Source organism: Hyla sarda, chromosome 5, assembly GCF_029499605.1.
Source record: "Hyla sarda isolate aHylSar1 chromosome 5, aHylSar1.hap1, whole genome shotgun sequence".
NCBI lineage: Eukaryota > Metazoa > Chordata > Amphibia > Anura > Hylidae > Hyla > Hyla sarda.
Genome location: NC_079193.1, coordinates 330,360,128 through 330,380,812, shown reverse-complemented (window position 1 = coordinate 330,380,812; position 20,685 = coordinate 330,360,128). Strand labels below are relative to the sequence as shown.

Sequence of the window (20,685 nt, the reverse complement as noted above, 5' to 3'; positions counted from 1 at the left end):
CTCTGCAGAATTCAAATTCCAGATTTGTTTATTCTTTCGGCAGATCTGCTGGGATATGTATTGCCATCAATGGTGATGACGCATGACTAAGCTGTCGTTGCGCAGAATCAGATGGCGCTTCTGTGCAAGGAATGTCCACCCAGAATTTTTCTGAACAAGGTTGAACAATGTTAGGGGAAAGGTGACAATGGCAAACTTCCATTACTCCAATGGCCTGAACATAAACACACAAAATAGGATATGGAATTAAAGAGATTGACCAGGAATAGGAAAACAGAAAAATGCCAACATATCTTCTGCAGGTTGTGTGTGGTATTACAACTTGGCTCCATTCACTTCTATGGAACTCATCTGCAAAACCCCAAACAACTTGAGGATAGGGGCGGCACTGTTTATGGAAGAAATTGGCTCTGGTTTTCTAATACTGGAAAACCCCTTTAATGGATGGATGGATGGAATACACAAGATCTCGGGTACTTACCTCTTCATCAGAATGCTCTTGTGGGACAGACATCTGTGGGCTGTAATAAATCTTCATTGAGGTGTTGTTTATGAGCACGGTCTTGTCTTCAATCTGTAGTATCTGGATTCCATTGCGAACCATAGATGAAATGCTGAACTGGCAAAGCTAAAACAGACAGCAGTGTATTAGCGGAGAAGCATAGGGGAATATAATTCAATAGCACTATGTCAGATACCATACAATAATAACCTACAAAACTGACAATCCAAAATTCTAAACTTTATTTATATAATTGCCACAACAATACAAAAAGACAAGGACCCCACCCCTAAAAATCCCCCCCTTAAAACACATATACCCCAAACACCAGCAGAAACCACCCCTCAGAATATACTGGTCATAAATGCCCAATGTACACCGATCTGTAACAAAACAATATAATGCAACGCTATATAGGGTTTAACAGATATAATTACCTAATTGCGACATCCGCTATTCCGGGGTACACCCTGCCGCACCCCCACACGTGTTTCAAGATTGTTTTCCAGCATCCCGAGGAAGAGACTGAGGACTCGCTGCCTTAAATACCTGCTCCGTACTTCCGCTCATGAGGCCACCCTGAAGTCGGGCAGCGTGGTGGAATGGCGGTAATCGGAACAGGTATTTAAGGCAGCGAGTCCTCTGTTCTCCAGCCTCCTGAGGAAGAGACTATCTTGAAACACGGGGTGCGGCAGGGTGTACCCCGGAATACTGGATGTTGCAATTAGGTAATTATGTCTGTTAAACCCTATATAGCATTGCATTATATTGTTTTGTTACAGATCGGTGTACATTGGGCATTTATGATCAGTATATTCTAAGGGGTGGTTCCTGCTGGTGTTTGGGGTATATGTGCTTTAAGGGTGGGATGTTTTAAGGGGTGGGGTCCTTGTCTTTTTGTATTGTTGTGGCAATTATATAAATAAAGTTTAGAATTTTGGAAGGTCAGTTTTGTAGATTATTATGGGAATATAATTCCCCTTATGATGGATATAGAAAATAATGGTATGACATTTCTTCTCCAATAAATTTGTGGTATAGCAGAGCTCAGGGTGGACATACAGATATTAAGCACTACTATAGGTGAAGATCTTTACATACAAATCCTAAATCATCCAAAATCTGTTTATACTCCAGAACTGTATTCTTCAAAGCTTAAATCTCTTCCATTCTTGAACAGAGCTGGCTCCAAATAAATGCATTCTGGTTGGGACACTGTACAATAATCTGGTATACGTAAAGCTGCCCCATTAGGGTATGTTCACACACTGCAAATCTGTGGTATATCAGTTGCAGAAAATCTGCAGTGATTCTGCACTAAGACAAATCAGTGTACTTAAAATCAATGGCAGGTCTGCTGCAGAAAATCAACAGCATGTGAAAATAACCCTTAATGTACACATGTTCAGCCAGATTATAAAAAAATTGTTGCATATTTATATGACATCACTTATATGCTGCATACTTAAATCTGCACCAATAAATTCTAAAGCATGTGGATAAGGTTGTATCGGAGGCAGATTATCATTGAACATGATGTATATCAAGGCAGAAAAATCCATGTCAAATGAACATGGCCTACTAAAGTACAAGACTGAGGCAATCGGTAGACAGGATAGGCAGCTACCTGGAGCAGTGGCTTCCAACCTTTTTGTGCCCGAGAATAACTTGGCAACTCATTCCAAAGAATCTTGATAGTAGAGAAAGGAGAAATAACTCACGGCACTCGAAGATCATGCTTCTATCTTTTATTCCACAAGAGGTATCTTCACATATTGGGAGGGGGTGGAAGTGAAACGGGACTCATTCCAAAGAATTGTACGGGCCATAACAACAATTTGCAGAATTTCTGCTGCAGGCATTCCACTGAGGTGAAATAGCTATAATTCATGCATAATTTTCATGCAGAGTTTCGAGCCTAATAGTGCCCTATTGGTGCTTCCATAAAGTAGTTAGGCTTCCTCTCTGCCCCCATACAGTAGTAGGCCGCCTCTGTGTCCCCATATAGTTGTAGGCTTCCATACTGATCCCATATAGTTGTAAGTTCCAATAATACCACTTAAATGCTTCACTGCTCTTTGGTTACGGGGGGCCCATACCAGTCGGTCCCTGGTCTGAAGGAGTAGTGGAGCATCGAAGCAAACGCGGTAGTTATCATCCACAGCAGCTTGGTGCCCGCGCTTCCTCCTGCTCGGCTCTTCGGGGGCAGTGATGTCAGCTAGTAGCATCAGGCACGGCTCACTTAAAGTGGCCACTTCAGAAGCAGTGACCTGTGACTGTGTGGCCATTGCAGATTTTTTCCGTGTACCCCCTGGAGAAATGCTAAGTACCCCTGTGGGGTACACATACTCTGTCTTGGGAACCACTGATCTAGAGCGCAGCTGCCTCCCCTACCTAAGGGTGCCTTACTGTGACTGTGCCATTACTCGACTATGCCATCAATGTTGGTTAATCAATACAGTTTTTCCTTCAGGTGCCAAAATAATCAGATACTGTGGACTAATATCAGCATTACAATATATCTGGATTTTTACACAATAGGAAAGCTAAAACAGTCTTCTTTATAAAGCTACTGGCACAATTTTCGAAATGCACAGGTGACCAAGCAACTAGCAGTGTGAACCAGACTTACAATGAACTCGGAGAACAACGACTGCAAAAGTAAAAATACCGGAAACCAGGAACATATAAAAATACATTTGGAACTAATAAAATATGCAACTGAGGCTCATACATAAAACCAGGCAACGCTAAAAACACAACTAGCTCTGCAGCATGTGCCTGATACTGGCACGCTTTCCATATACACATCTCTGGTCACCGTAACCTTAAAAAAAACGCCCTCTAATTGTTCTATAAACCGTAATGAGATTTAATTTGGGCTATAAAGTCAAATTGTTTTCTGTAGTCACCAAATTATGGTTCCCTCCGAGCCAATTCCGAAATATAGGTAGATTATTAATTTACAAGACTAATTTGATTTCTGACTTGAAAGGAGCCGGGTAGTTAGGAATGATGTTTTAGGTGTATTGTGTCCCGCAAAAAGAAATATAAAACTAGCATAGCATGCACCATTTAGTTACAATGTTGTTCCATGGCTCAGGAATGTTGGAGAATGGCCCCAGTTGTACTAAGCATTAAAATAATACCAATAAGAACATAGAAAAAAAAAATGGGCTAATGCTGCAAAGAAGTACTAATGGGACCTGGCCAAGTGCTGGGCTCCATTATTATAGTTTAAAGATTATAAGTTTTAATGCAGTATAAAATCTTTAGATATCAAAAATATTTGTATTTTAGATTTCATTTCATATTATACAAAAGGCCCATTCACTACAATAGTCAGGTTCAGAAGAGCACCGCGCGTTTAATATGCACGATTGACTAATGCAGTGTTTTCCAACCAGTGTGCCTCCAGCTGTTTCAAAACTACAACTTCCAGTATGCCCGGACAGCCTTCGGCTGTCCAGGCATACTGGTAGTTGTAGTTTTGCAACAGCGGGAGGCACACTGGTTGAGAAACGCTGGGCTATAATGAGTGAAACGTGTATCCAGCACTCTGGGAACCATGTTGCATGTTTGACTATACACAGGTCATTCTCCTTGATAGAATACAATAATTATTTTTGCTTTTTTTCTCTCGTTTTTATCAAGTCTCAGAAACATATCAGGTTTTTAGGGTCCCTCAGCTTTCGTTTCTACATTACTCCGATATTAAAAGTATTAACAGAGAGAACTGGCAGTAATAAACTAGTGCAAGTGGTAATCCTGGGAAGATACATGTTGGAACATCCTTCTTTATCAGTCTGACTAACATTAGGTTATCTCTATGGCATCCACCAGCCCTATGTTATACCTGTCAGATTACATAAAATGGGCAGGATTCCATTCTCTTAAAGGGACACTGACAGGAGGATCACCAGTGCCAACCTGAACATACAGGAATATAGGGGGAGATTTATCAAAACCTGTGCAGAAGCAAAGTTGCCCATAGCAACCAATCAGCTTTCTTCTTACATTCTTAACCAGGCTTCTGAAAAATGAAAGAAGCAAGCTGATTGGTTGCTATGGGCAACTGGGCAACTTTGCTTCTGCACAGGTTTTGATAAATCCCTCCCCCCATAGTTCTGGTGACCATCTGACCTTATCCAAATTTGTCCAGCCATTCTGGAGATATGAACAAAAAATGGTATACATGCTAATTTTCATAAACTAGCAAGAAAAATGGTGCTAGTGATCCTCCTGTCAGTTTCCCTCTTAGGCCCCGTTCACACTACGGAATTCTCGCGGCTGAATTCCGCGAGCGGAGATTCCACCTGGCGGCCGCCGCCGGAGATGCTTCGGCACTAGGGCCGCGGGGCACTGAGCCATCACCATTGACGGCTATGCAGTGCTCGCGGAATCCGCGCAAAGAATGAACATGTTCTTTCTTTGTGCGGACCACTTTCAGCGGCGGAAATGTCCGCCGCTGAAATTCCGCAGTGTGAACGGGTCTCGCGGAGGAGGAGACACTGGAAGACGGTGTTTATGGACCTGGGAGGCACCAATGAAGTTACAAGTGGAACCGGGGTCCAAAAGAGCAGAATCGACGAAAGACATCTTGGCAGAGGAAAATACTTGAAGCGGGGTGGACAAGTGAGGAGAGGTAATATTCATATCTAGGGAAGCCACTCCTACTTTTCCAAGTTGAGAGCGTTCTCCCAGATGCGGAGGACGTACAGAACAGTCTTTGAGAAAGTGCTCCGGACTGGCACAATATAGGCAAAAATTTTCATTGCGTCGGCAGCATTTTTCCTGTTGCGTTAAGTGAAAAACGGTCCTCTTCGACAGGAGGCAAGAAGACAGTAGAGGTGGATGTTGGAAGACGAGACGAGGTAAATGCTATGTTCGGGCAGGTTCTTTATCCAAAGGAAGTTCCTCCTGCCTCTCGGCAAAACGCACATCAATTTGAGTGGCTAAATGGATAAGTCCGCTTAAGTTAGCCGGAGAATCTCGTGCAGCGACAGCATCCTTGATTCGAAAGGAAAGTCCTTTTTTAACCCCTTAAGGACCAAGCGTTTTTCAGTATTTGCACTTTCGTCTTTTTCCTCCTTACATTTTAAAAATAATAACCCTTTCAATTTTGCACCTAAAAATCCATATGATGGTTTTTTTTTGCACCACCAATTCTACTTTGTAATGACAGCAGTCATTTTACCCCAAAATCTACGGCGAAATGGGAAAAAAAAAAATCATTGTGTGACAAAGTTATAGAAAAAACGCCATTTTGTAACTTTTGGGGGCTTCCAATTCTATGCTGTAAATTTTTTGGTAAAAATGACACCTTATATTTATTTTGTAGGTCCAAACGATTAAAATGATACCCTACTTATATAGGTTTGAATTTGTCGTACTTCTGGAAAAAATAATAACTAAATGCACGAAAATTTATAAAAGTTTAAAATTGTCATCTTCGGACCCCTATAACTTTTTTATTTTTCACGAACTGGGCGGTATGAGGGTTCATTTTTTGCGCCATGATCTGAAGTTTTTATCGGTACCATTTTTGTATCAGGGGGTGATTCTGATTTTTATTACCTTTTTCTTTTTAAACTTTTTTTTATGCAGTGTTATAGCCCCCTCCATTGGCTATAAAACTGCATGCACTGATCTCTTACACTGTTCGATGCATTGCCATAGGAATAAATATACGTCCGTGGTGGTTAAGATGTTAAAGGTAGCACACAAGGCCTCGTCGTTCCAAGAAAGTTCAGAGGCAAGAGTGCGGAACTGAGCCGTGTATTTGCCAACGGAGGTGTTCTCTTGGCAGAGGTTCAGTAGAGCCGTCTCGGCAGAGGAGGCTAGTGCGGGTTCTTCAAATGCATTGCGGAATCCCGCATTTCTGGAAGGCAGGTTCAAAGAGACCGGATCTCTACGATCCCAGAGAGGAATAGCCCAGGCCAAAGCTTTTCCAGACAGTAGACTGAACACAAATGCCCCTTTAGCACGCTAAGTCGGGAATAGATCCGCCATGAGTTCTAGGTGGATAGAACTCTGTCACAAAGCCTCTACACAGCTTGGGGACAAACTAAGCTTGGTCCCAGGAGAAGCTGCAGACACAGGAGGAGGCTCAGGAACAGGTGGCTGCTGCTGTTGCTGTTGTTGCCGCTGAGCGGCAAGAAGCTGTTGCACCATGGCTGAGAGTTGATTCAGTTGTTGCGCCTGACGGGCTAACTGCTGCGACTGTTGAGCTACGACGGTGGGAAGATACGAGACATCTGGCAAAGGCACCCCAGCGGAACCCATGGCCGGATCTTACTTTAACGGGACACGGCAGGTGGTGGATCCTCTGGGCCTGTGTGGATGATGATGTGAGCTGTGCCTGGGAGTGGAGTCTAAGGTGCCGCTTGTTTTTACCAGAGCCCGCCGCAAAGCAGGATGGTCTTGCTGCGGCAGGCGGCACCCAGGTCGCTACCCCTGGCACGACTCGTCCACACAGGTAGCTGGGAGATGGCGTGGCACAGAAGGAGACTGGCAGGAAGTGGCAGGACGTGGCAAGATGGCAGTAGGTCAGGGCAGGTAACACAGGAGCAGGGAAGGTAGCAAGGAACAGGTACACGGTTACAGGGACACAGACTTTCACTATGGCACAAGGTAGCCAAAGAAACCACAGGGAACGAAGGGAGGAGCTGATATTTAAGGACAGGTGACAGGTGTAGACACGATTAAATGAGAGGACACAGAGAGGCAGAAGATGAGGGAGGTGAGTGACGGGCTGGGATTCACATATGGGCGCATCCCGTGATGCGAATCCCAGCTCCGCTGGCAGTGGGGACATGAGCAAAGAGTGCTCATGGCCGGCGTGTCCAGCCGGAGTGCAGGAGTTTCAGTGATTTCATGAATATTTAGAATATAGCAATATATATTCGTAATGACGAATATTTGTGGGGTTTTTTCCCCTCACAGTACACATCCCAACAATGATGTGTTACTGTGTAAAAAAAAATTGATCATCCCTCCCTGCTTCCAGATTGTGGTCCAAAGAAGGCTCCAATATTATTTACCGTGTGAGTCGGTGTGGAGCGAGAATAATTCGTATATGCAAATATTCACGAATATCTGCACTTCCAGAGGAAACTGATCCCTCCCTTCTTTTAGGTGAAAGATATAATTGCGCATGAGCACTATGCGAATTTCATTACGAATTTTCAAATGGAAAAAAAGGTAATGAACATAGCAAATATGTGAATTTCTCAAACATAGGATGAATATTTGTCCATATATTTCGAATATGGCCCCTGCCACTCATCACTAATATACAGCAGCAAATACGCACAAAATTTGACACTTGTGACCCTACCCATAAGAGGCATTCCAGGTCTAACCTTTTGGCCCCCAAATGATCCTGAGAATGAAAAGTCTGAAGTCCCTTTGATATTTCTCCAACAGAGTAGCACTTCCTACTACAGCCCTGCACGAGACTGTTTTTTTAAATCCCGCTCCCGCAAGGTGTGTTCCACTCCTTGAGAAAGAAGCAATATGATCTAGTGTCACTCGATAAAACTTCAAACTTTTATTATGCCTTTTAAAAATCCATGATACAGGACTATGCGCACCACCTAACTGTGACCACCCCACTGAAGCCAGAAGCGGTTCGGACGCATGCGTACCTTTGATCCACTCCTGCCCGCTATCACAACGTGTGTCCACTCTTGACTGCTCCCTCAAACATTTTTTCACACCTTGTGCCATTTCATTAACCTCTTGTGCCATTTCATTACCTCGTTGTGCCATTTTATTATTCCGTTGTGCCATTTAATCAGCCCCTGTGGCATTTCATAGTTATTAGCTGCTGAATACTAAAGAGGAAATTATTTTCTTTTTGGAACACAGTGCTCTCTGCTGACATCATGAGCACAATGCTCTCTGCTGACATTTCTGTCCATTTTAGGAACTGTCCAAGGCAGCATATGTTTGCTATGGGGATTTTCTCCTATTTTGGACAGTTTTTAAAATGGACAGAGATGTCAGCAGAGAGCACTGTGTTTGTGATGTCAGCAGAGAACTCTATGTTCCAAAAAGAAAATAATTTCCTCAGTAGTATTCCCCAGCTAATAAGTACTGGAAGGATTAAGATTTTTTTTAATAGAAGTAATTTACAAATCTGCCAAATACTAAGGTAGAAGTGCAGGGAGAGCACACATGGAGAACTTATATCACCTAATGACGTATACAGCAAGGTCCACGGCAACCTCCGATACCAGTCTCCTGCGGGGGTGCACGTACACAGATATGAAGTATCAAGTAGAACAACAAAAAGAAACATAGGTGCACTCACCGCAAAGTTGAGACTGTCACGTCTGGATGTCCGGTGTCGGGTAGCAAGGTCAAGGCATTCGGCGCTGGTATCTTGTGGCGCTCAGAGGCTACGCCGGCAGTTTCGCCCTTAAGTGTGTGCTTCTTCCGGCCTTGGAAGAAGCACTCACTTACGTGCGAAACTGCCGGCATAGCCTCTGAGCGCCACAAGATACCAGCGCCGAATGCCGTGACCCGGCTACCCGACACCGGACATCCAGACGTTACAGTCTCAACTTTGCGGTGAGTCCACCTACGTTTCTTTTTGTTGTTCTAATTTACAAATCTGTTTAACATTCTGGCACCAGTTGATTAAAAAAAATAAAATAAAAGGTTTTCCATCGAAGTACCCCTGACAGGACCAGACAGAGAGAGCCACAGAGGTCCAGTGTTCTTTAAAAACCTAGACAGAAAGATGGTGTTACTGCACGTTGAAATTAAGGAGCACAAAAGAGACAAATTCCTCGTGTGTTTAGAAAGCGATAGCGTTAAGATTACTGGACGACATAAAAAGATACCAATGCCTCTGATGAGGCTACTTGTGAGCCAGCTTCCAGCACAATAGGGTCTCAGCAGTTTCCCACTTTAGGCAGTGGTCCAGGAGGGGAGGAAGACAGAGGAAGACCAAGAGGCAGATATTATCATAAACGCTAGGGGGTATCATGGAGAGACCAAAAGAAGATCAGATAATCGTGAATCATTCTGGGGTCCCTCTCCTTAACTTTGTTATACAGCTTCATTCTAAAGGACTCAACTTTGGTTTGACAGAAGAATTTGATAACGCAATAAGAAAGATCAACCTTCATACGTTTTTTTTTCAAATAGTTCCTCGTGCACGAGGACTGTTCCAAGAGAGTGACACTCCTAGTAGAATTGGACGCCTGGGCTTTAGTCCCATATCGGACTTCAGCACAGAGGAACAAATTTGTACCAGGATACTAGCAGTGTTAGCAGCTGGCAAGCCAAATACTTTCCAAGAGGGTATAGTGGACAACATTGAGCTGGGTCGTTTCACAGGAGGAAAACCTTTCACCTTTAACTCACCCCTCATCCCAGGCAACCTTATAGATTTGTTTTCTAAAACTGTGGGCAGAGAGGTTAGAGCCCTTATATATCCTAGAGCATATCTCTCAGGATGAAAGAAGAAGTTTAGAGTGGTTAATAGTGAAAGAAGACCTAGTAGTGTCCAGAGCTGATAACGGCGGTAGTGTTGTTCCTGTGGTTTACTAGCCAATATCAAGCAGAAGCCAGACGTCAACTTGAAGAAAAATCAGTGTATGAACTTGTGACCAAGGATCTACATAGGTAAAATTCTACATAGGTAAAACTTTGAGGCAACTACTGATTAGATTCTGGGAACACATATACTCTATCAAGACAGGAGTGGATGCTCCTCGCTTTATACAGCATATGATGGAAGTCCATGTTGGCACTGTTAATGAACTTAAATTTGAGAGTCTTGAAATTGTTAAAGAGTACCTCTCATGAACTTGTTAAATTTTATAATCCTCCCAGTTCACTGCCCCCATCCTGAATTTTTATTATTTGTTAGTTTTCTACCTTGATATTGCTCTGTATTTTCTGCTCAGTCTCAGTCAGATTCACAGACTGGGAAGGGGCGTTACCCAGCAGGCTTGACATCATCTGAAGCCATACAGGGGAGAACTTCCTCCCTCCCTCTGCTACACACAGTCCAGAGCAGTTCAGTGTGAGATGAGCTATGATTGGATAAGGCTGCACACCCCTCTCAGCACTCGAGACTGAATTTCCTGATTTTGGACTTCTGCTAGGCCAGCAGGAGTCCAAAGTCTGTGCAAGAGATGGGGGGGAATGTGCTTTGGACAAGTAGGGAGACACCTAGTAGCAGCTTTTTTAACCTCTTCAGGACGCCGGGCGTATGCATACGCCCTGCATCCCGAGTCCTTAAGGACGTGGGGCGTATGCATATGCCCGTAGGAACTCCAGTCCCCGCCGCTAGCCGGTTGGAGATTGGACCGGGATGCTTGCTAAAATCATTCAGCAGGCACCCCGACACATCGCCCAGACATGCGATTTTCTGCTATTCCGGGCTGATTGGGTCTCTGGTGACCCGATCACCCGGAAAATAGGGATGATCGGAGTTGTCAGTGACAGCCCCGATCATCCTGAAAGCTAGGAGTGAGGTCGCAGTGCTGCGATCTCCTCCTATCCCCTGCCATTGGTCATAACTGATTCTGACCAATGGCAGAGCAGGACAGTGGGTTGCCATGGCAACCCCCCGTTCCGCCCACCCCTGGATGTCGAGGGGAACATAGGGAGAAGATGGAGGCCAGTAACTGGAGGAGAAGATGCCTGGGAACCGCTGATCTTCGCTGGAGACTGCTGGATCCTGGCTCAGGTAGGGAAACGACGGTGGGGGGATGAAAGTGAAAGTAAAGTGATCTTTACTGTGGCAACCACTAGGAAGGCCAAACTGCAACTCCCAGCATGCCCAGACAGCCAAAGGCTGTCTGGGCATGCTGGGAGTTGTAGTTTTACAATATCTGGAGGGTCACAGTTTGGAGACCACTGTTACAGTGGTGCCCAAACGGTAGCCCTCCAGATGTTGCCAAACTATAACTCTCAGCATGCCTAGACTGCCCAGGCATGCTGGGAGTTGTAGTTCTGTAACATCTGTCCCTTCAGATTTAGCAATTTTCATGACATTTTTGAAAATTGCTGCTCTACTTTGAAGCCCTCAAATTTTTTCAAAAAGCAAAAATCTGTCCATTTTATGAAGGCAACATAAAGTGGACACATTGTATTTGTGAATACAAATAAAATTTATCGAAAAAATCCATTTTCCTTACAAGTAGAGAGCTTCAAAGTTAGAAAAATGCTAAATTTTCAAAATTTTCATGAAATTTGGGGATTTTTCACCAAAAAAGATGCAAGTAACGCCGAAAATTTACCACCAAAATAAAGTAGAATATGTCACGAAAAAAAAATCTCAGAATCAGAATATTCGGTAAAAGCGTTTTCGAATTATTAATTCGTAAAGCGACGGTGGTCAGAATTGCGAAAAAGGGCTCAGTCCTTAAGGTGAAAAAGGGCTGCGTCCTTAGGGGGTTAAACACAAATAAAAGATACAGTAGAAAACCTTTTTTTTATGTAAACAAAGTACATTAGAAAGATTTTTTATTTGCCATAATGAGTGCAGTAGCAAAAATTAGTTTTAATGACAGTGCCCATTTAAGAGCTCTGATACTAGTCAGGATAGCAATACATTATTATTACGGGCAGAGACCCGCTGGATCTTATGTCTTGATGTGCAGGGACCTTTGGGTATGTCCCCCTTTTCGTAATTATTTTCTATCTGGATCTGATTCAGCACTTTATTAATCTTAGGTTATAAATAGCAGTACCTGTTGTTTTGTTCTAATTGAGTCTGTTTTTTCTTATTATTATTTCATATGGATCTAACGACAGACACGCATAGCACAATGATGTAACTAAGCACGGAAGAAGCGCACTGGATGCAGGAAAAAGTCGGCTGTTGCCTCTGAGTGCCCAATGCTGAGCTGGATGCTCCATCTGCCAGATAGGAGCTTCGAGTCATCAGTGCCGCAGTGAATGCAGGAGATTGTTTGTACCTTTGCATGTTGGATTTTAACTGTTTTCTTAGAAAAGGGCTTTAGGGCCTGCATGTGTCGGCTGACAGCTATCTTTTGTGTATGGCAAGCTTAGAGTGTAACTCCAGAGTTGCCCTCCTACTCGTTCTGCAAAGTTTATTGTGTACAGACGTTGTACACACTGAACATAAGGGTCGCTAAGGCAACAATACGATGCCATGCGAGTTCCGTGCACAAGCAATTTTCTAATTAATACGACTTGTGAAATCGCTAGGCGTGGTATGGTTGACTCAGCAACTGTACCACCTAATGTGGCTTGTGCCTCTCCACATCAAACTTTGCAAAACAGGCAAGAGAGCAACACTGGGGTTATACTTAAAAAGTGGGTGGGCAAAGCAATGTTCCCTGCTTTGCATTAAAAACACTAAAGGGACCTTAACTCCTACGTTCTCAAGGTCGTCAAGGGTCCAAAGAAGTAGCATTCACTGCAATTGAAAGTTGTCAGTGCCATGCAGACCCAGATTATATGACAATAAATATTACCCTAATCTCCTCATAGTCCTTAGATCTTGTTCTAGCTACCCCACCAATTCCAGAAGTTTATTTAACCGGACCAAGATGAGAAGTCTCTTCTCATCAACATAAATTAGCCATTTGGCCCTTTCAGTCTCTTACCTTTTGATGTCCAGGAAAGGCTCCAAGCTTAATGTTTGCATCAACAAATCCATCTTCATCCAAAGATACCACTTCACCATTATCTCCATCCTTCCATTTTGGAGAAGTCAAATCATGAACCAACCGTACCGCAACAGACTTGTGCACAGTGTTTGTGTTGGCCCAGTAGATCCCAATCTGAAAAGCTTCCTGAAAAATACATACAAATTTATCACTGACAAATGTAAATAATACAGAAAACCTTCAACCTACCAGAGGAGAAAAACTGGGCCATGGTGCCTACCCTCTAATGGAAACCAAAACTAGGTGTAAATATTTAGACAAAAAGTTGTGTTTCACTTGGTCTCAACATACAACGCATGATACGATTCCAATACCAATTCACCAGACAGGTTTTATAATGTACCGTATCTAGTGTATCTGATATCGACTGATAGTCTTCAATAACTAATAATGTATGTGATACTTGTGAAGGCCTCACGTCAAGCATTCTAAATACTATTAGTATACGCAAAACAACGTATATAAGGATATGTGCCTAAAATTTTAATTTTATTCCGTCTGTTTAAAAGTATATACAAAAGGGCACTGTGAGGTAAAACAGTATTAAATTGGATACTATGATCCTCTCCCCTGAGCAAATTGCACAACATGCACAACTCCAAAGGGGATCAATATTCACTACAGATACTTGCAGAGATCAATATTATCAGTACAGAGCTTCACATATAGACATATTAGCACTTAATAGTCACCAAACGTGTTTCTGCTGCCTGATGCTGAGCAGCTTCATCAGTGGTAACATATTGTATAGGGCTACAGGTAATATGATGTATCATTATCAGTGTTTACTATCAAGCCAAGTACCACCTGTAAAAGAAGGTTTCTTCTAGCATACATATTTAACATATTCAGCTCTATATTGCCACTAAATCAACAGTGGATTATCATTTCTCCTGCAAAGAAAAAGATCCCAGGACCCCCAGGCTGTAGGCTCTTCTGTGTGTCTGTCCACGTCCGTACCTATAAACAAAAAGACATAACATATATTGTCCCTTTTGTTTTTCCGGGTTCCTGCAAATAAGGATAGTTTCTGGCCAGGCCACATATGTTACCACTGATGAAGCTGCTCAGCAGTAGAAATGCGTTTGGTGACTATTGAGTGCTAATATATCTATATGTGAAGCTCTGTACTTCTGTAATATTGATCGATCTCTGCAAGTATCTGTAGTGAATATTGATCCTCTTTGGAGCTGTGCATATTGTGCAATTAGCTCAAAGGGAGAGGATCATAGTATCCAATTTAATACTGTTTTACCTCACAGTGCACTTTTGCATATACTTTTAAACAGACTGAATAAAAGTAAAATTTTAGGCAAATATCCTTATATACGTTGTTTTGCGTTTACTAATAGTCTTCAATAACTCCACAATAGTAGAGCTCCAAAGTTCAGGTTCTTTTTCTTCTATTCTTTTGAACCTTTTGAGCTTCAAAAAAGTCAGTGACTTTTTGGAAACAACAGCATCCTTAATCTAACCATACATGTCTGTATAAGTGGTTGTGTCCTTCAGACAACCCGAAAAGGTGAGCACATTCCTAATCTGGAGGAATGAAAAACACACATATACTGTTTTATTCATCCATTCTGTCCTATGAACTGCACTGCTTTTTATTTCTAGCAACTATTCATTCACTATATTTATGTATAAGGTGTGTATTATTATAACTTTCGATGTCTGTCAGGATTCTTGTCTGTGATCTCAAAGAAAGTGCATTTCTATTAATGGATGTATGTGGTCTCTCTTTGATCAGTTCCTATGTTCCTGGACATGCTTCTGTGGAATAGACTTGCCAGACTAATGAATTTGGCTAGGGTAGTACCAGAGGGGCACTGGCAACAATCTCATCAGACACAGTCTGGGGCCACAATAGCTACAGTAAGCAATAACTACATTGTGAACCATAGCTTCCTATATAAAGAAACAAGCTCAAAAACTGAGTTGTGCTGTCAAACATGATGAACAACAGTAACATGAATGAGACAGATATAAAAAACAGATCTTCAACTAATGGCAAGAAAATTCCCTGTGTGTGTTTTCTTCTAGCTTGCCATGTAGTGGATGCTGGAAACTCTGGTTGTGACTGTGGAGATTTGTTAATATAACCTCCCAAGGACAAGCGCCGGGACTTTCCTGGCTGACATGTGTAACCTTGACTACTCTTCGTCTTTCTGCTTGATAAGTGGCATGAATTATTTGCTCTACAAGAGAAGCCATTCATTATTATATCATTCATTATTACTATTATATTTTAACAACATACAATTGACTCTGATTATTTAAGAATGTTTAGCAGCAACCAATGCCATCTATATACTGTGAAAAAAAATCCACAACTGGAGAAGCAGGAGACCCAAGTATTTGGGCATATGTACAGTGAGGCGCAGAAATAAGCCGCTCCAAGATCATCTTTGCATATCTGTTTTATGTAAAGTTTGTCCAGAGTAGCATAAAAATTTCTGCAGCTTTCATATATGCTTCATATATATGTGTGTCACTCCTGAGACCCTCTGCAATCATTAGTTATCAGCCAGGGAAGAGAGTGGCATCGCACTATCCACTCTCCGGTTGGCAGCTCTGACCTTTTTTTCTGTGCAAGTCTCTATGCAGTATAGCAAAAAGGTCCTGCCAGATTTCCCCACATATTATAGTAGACCACTGGGGTAGAGGAATGCAATGGGACTGGGATCCCACAGGATTCAATATAAAACTTTCAGGAGGGGGCAGTTTTTAGTCTTGTGTGGGCCGGAGAGGGAGGTCACAGTACATACAGTGGGTCCTGCAAAAATCCTCTGCAGTGTCCATCAAACCTCTGACACACAGGGGGCTGATAAAATGGCACAAGAGGGTGATAAAAAGGCACAAGGGGTAATGAAATGGCAAGGGGAAAATCTGTAAAAACTGTAATAAAATGTTTGCGGTAGTGGGCAGGATTAGACACACATGTTGCAGGAGCACACACCTTCCAGGAGCGGGCAGTAACAGTTAGAAATTCAGCGGGAACAGGATTAAAGGGGTATTCCACCGAAAAACATCTTATCCCTTATCCAAAGAATAGGGGATAAGATGTCTGACTTTCGGGCCTGCAGCGGCAGCCTCTGGGAAAACGGAAGCTTAGAGCCTCCGTGTTTGTGATGTCACGCCACTCCCCCCTCCATTAATGTCTATGGCAAGGGGCGTGATGGTTAGTACTTAGCCGTCACGCCACCTCTCATAGACATAAATGGAGGGGGTGTGGCAGCTGTTGTCACCAGTCATCCGGCATGGAGCAGAGTTCGCTCCATTCACGGATGACTGGGGTGCCATGGAGATCCCCAGCGGCGTGACCCTCGTGATCAGACATCTTATCCGCTATCCTTAAGATAAGGGATATGATGTTTTTCGGCGGAGTACCCCTTTAAGAAAACAGTCCTGTAACCAATTTATTGTCAAGGGAACCTTTTAACAGGGAATACACATTGCACTGTTATCATGTCAGAGCTTGGAAGTACTACCCCTACTCTTACAACTGCATTACTGAACTTAAATGCATTGACAACATTCTAAAATGTGTAAACTAGCTTCAGTATTCTGAATGCTCTCATTTGTGTACATCCATGTTCTAGCCCTTTATAAATATACATAACTTTCTTGCAAACACTTGACTGTGTTTGACTTTGTATCTCTAAATCCTGTATGTTTTTTAATGTATAGAATCAAGAGGCTAGGCATGGGTCACCTTTATCTCATCTAAAAGCATTTATGATTCTAAAGAATAGTCAGATAATGAAAATTGTAATGGCCGTAGAGGACGTCATTTCCAGCAGTAATTTCTTCCGTTTTCACAACAAAGACAAGTGTATCATCCGAGCATTGTAACTGATTATAATCAGAACATCAGAGGAGGAACCATCTCCTGCTGAGCACTACGAGGAACAATCACCAGTCAAACCTAATAAGAACCACTAAGTAAAGACACACAGGCCCCAGGAAGTGCAGCTGGTGCCTAACTGGACAGACCCCCACCCCACGACAACTAAAAAAAGTAAAATAAATAAAAAGTTACAGTCACATGTCCAGTATCAATCATATTGATTCACTTTGATCAGCTGAGTAATCTTCCTGTATTACATCTGATGAAAGCTGTGGTGTGTTTATGAAGTTTGTGGCTTGCATTTGCCATTTACGACCACTATAAAACCGAAGGCATGTTGGGTTGTGGTTAGTGGAATTAGGAGAGAGTGACTGGATTATCTGACACATCATGTCACAGAGGTACACGATGTAACAATGTTCTAGAACTTGTATTTATAACAAACAAAAACAGATCCTATCTGGTGCTCCAACTGGCTCCTAACACCACCTCTCGCACACTCACAAGATAAACCATCCAGTTTTATACTTCTACTCTCTTTATAAAGCATTTACAGCAAACTGTATAGTAAAACTGTTGATGAGATTTACAATGAAAGGGGCAGTAATATATGGGATGTGTGACAACCGATTTTGCAATATATATTTGTATAAATGTAATTTACAATGTGATAACGTATATAGGGCCTAGTTCTGATGTAATCGCTCCAGTATTCATTACAGATATCTGTGTGTCATAATGGGAAACATACAATAGTAGATTAAGGCACATTCCAGAAGATGCTTCTGTGGTCATCCCCTTTCTGTGAGCATTTCTCCAGGTCACATAATGGTAGTCATCTTTTTATTATTAATAATTATTTTTATAGCGCCCTTAGTTAATGGGCAATTTACATTTGATAAGGGTAAAAGTACATAACACTAACATAGGAACAATAACCGTTACACAGATTAACTTGCCAACTGACATAAGGAAGAGAGGGCCCTGTCCGCAAGGGCTTACAATCTACGAGTAGACGAGAAGTAAACAATGGGTGAGGGGAACAACTGCTCATATGTAAGCAGGTAAGGAAGTACAGTAGTCATTTATACTGCAGCACTGCAGTGGGTTATTGTAGGTCATAAGCTCTTGAAGGTCTTTATGGTAGGTGAGAGCCGGATGTTTCGGGGTAGTGAGTTGCAGTGTATGGGGAAAGCTCATTTATTGACGGTTGTGTAAGGTGCGGACAAGGGGAAAGGTGGAGGTTTTGAGATGTTGAGGGCGGTATTGGAAGTCAGATGTGCGGAGGGGCAGGTTGTAGACGGCCTTGTATGTTGAGGTGAATAGCTTAAATTGAATTTGTTGAGCAATGGGTAGCCAAGTGAAGGGATGGGCAGAGGAGAAGCAAGGTGAAAGGTGGATTAGTCGAGCATCTTTTATAATATCTAGAGATTAGCAAATCAAATATGACAAATCTGAATTCATTACGAATTTCAGGAAAAATCTGATTCGCAACGAATGTGAATATCGCCGTGATTGTATCACACAAAACGCTTAATAAAGCTCCATTTAGTGCAGTACAGGCTCCAGGGCATCTAAGATGGCGGATCCACATGTGAGGACATGGGGCAAGGAATCCTGGGAAGGCGGGAACAAGGGTAGGCGGGATGAACCTGAATCACATGCAGGATGCAGCCTATCAGCAGCCAGCCAACCCTGTGATGTCACAGCCCTATATAATCAGCAGCCATATTGCAGCCAGTAACTTCATCCTTTAACTGCAGAGAGATATGTAGGGACAGACAGCGCTGTATGTTACACATAATTTTTTTTTCCAGCAGCAATTTACCTCCTAGTCAAGTCTGCGTTTTGTTGCACAGAGGGACAGAGAGCAGTGTGTCTTTCACAGAAAAGCATTCTTACTGCAGCGATTTACCTCCCAGTCACTGTCTACAGCGTTCTATTACAGAGAGTTGCACAGAAGAACAGCAGAGATTAAGCTCAAGTACAAATCTTGCCTAGAAGCACTGATAGGGAGGGAGTGAGATTGAGAGAGAAATTTTGGGTGTAGTACACAGCAACTGTGTGCTGCAGCACTGGTGTCTACTGCTGGTGTTGTGCACAAATACTTTTTTAAGCATACTGTAGCGCATTTTTCTGCCCTCATAAGTGCATACCACATACCTTCATCTAAGTGGTGTACTATTTTGTACCTGTTAATCTGTCAAGGGCTTAGACACTGTGAAAGGACAGCCAAAAGTACACACCTGCTGCTGTACTAGACAAATACTTTTAAGCGTAGTACAGCACATTCTACTGCCCTCGTAAGTACATACCACATTCGTACATGTAAGTGTTGTACAATTTTGTTCCTGATAAAGTCTCAAAGGCCTAGTTACTGTAAAAGGTCAGCCAAAAGTACACACTTGCTGCTGTTCTAGACAAATACTGATTTAAGCGTAGTGAAGCGTATTGTACTCTCCTCATATACACACTAAGTATGTCAGCCAGAGAAGTGCCAGCACGTGCGCAGAGTAGTGGCAGAGGCCTAAATTCATCAGGCGCAGGCAGAGGTTGCAGCAGACTGGGGGCGAGTGGCAGCAGGAGTCGCAGCGAGAGGTCTGATCTCCCGGTATCAGCTAGCGGTTGTGTCTCGACCAGCAACCCATCTGTCGTTATCCATTGGTTAACACGGTCTTCCACTTCATCACAAGTGACATCTGATACCCCCAGTCAACAGTCGGTGGGTTACTCAGACACAACCCTCAGTTGGCATGGCCCGGGAGCAGTCACTGTCCTCCCATTGCTTCTGCCCTATGCTGTTCCCTCCCCTACAGAAGTATCTTATGCTGTTGGTTCAGCTCCACTATTCAGTGACGACGATCTAAAAGAGGACAGTCAGCAGCTACTGCCAAGCCAAGAAGTGGAGGAGACAACCGCCGCTTTCTATGCTAGGCGGGAAAGTTGTGATGAGGAGAGTGATGTGGGAGGTGGTGTTGCCAGCATTCAGTGTCCTGAAGAACACACTGTTGAGGAACCTGAGGAGGACATCAGTGACATGCAGATGTCCTGTTTAGCATGATGAAGCCGATCGCAATTGGGAGCCGGTTGCAGAAGGGGCTTCATCATCATTAGGAGAAGAGGGTTGCAGGTTTCCCATGAGGCAGTAGCTGAGCCAGCAAGGTGCTAGCATGGTTGGCAGTCAGCATGGTGGCAGAAGTGCAAAGTCTGGAGCCAAACATGCCTGGGAAGACCACCTGATTCGCAGCAGCCTACCTTCCCAGGAGGTAGTGGAACAGGGGTTTCTGGAGACGGCGGCAGTAGCAGTCAATTAGTGCAGACTGTTGGCGGGAAAATCAGCTACTCAGCGGTGTGGCAATTTTTCATCAAGCATCCGGAGAAGGTTAACATAGCCACATGCAAGATGTGTCGGCAGAAGGTGAAGTGTGGCCAGGGTCCCAATGTTGGCACCACGGCTCTGTGTCAACATATGCTGTGCCACCATAAAGCGGCCTGGGAGAACCATGGCTCCGATGTGGTGGTCCAGCCTGCTGCATCACCCAGTAGCACGCCGCTCACTGTTTCAGCCAGCCAAGGCTCCACCACCTCAGCTTCCTCCTCCACGCTCTCAGCCCATTGGTCCTGTGACAGTGTGTGACTCCGCTTCCTCAGCCTCCACTGCGTCCTCAGCC

At 43.3% G+C, this 20,685-nt stretch overlaps 1 protein-coding gene across 1 annotated transcript in view; it reads right to left on the bottom strand.

Moving 5' to 3' along the window:
* Positions 1-20,685, bottom strand: part of VPS13B (vacuolar protein sorting 13 homolog B) — a 1,225,788-nt gene that overhangs the window by 63,251 nt on the left and 1,141,852 nt on the right. Inside the window, exons 50-51 of the mRNA XM_056522379.1 lie at positions 13,102-13,290; positions 482-628 (exon numbers count right to left, since the gene is read on the bottom strand). Coding sequence (XP_056378354.1) covers positions 482-628; positions 13,102-13,290 — 336 coding nt within the window. The remainder of the gene's footprint in view (positions 1-481; positions 629-13,101; positions 13,291-20,685) is intronic.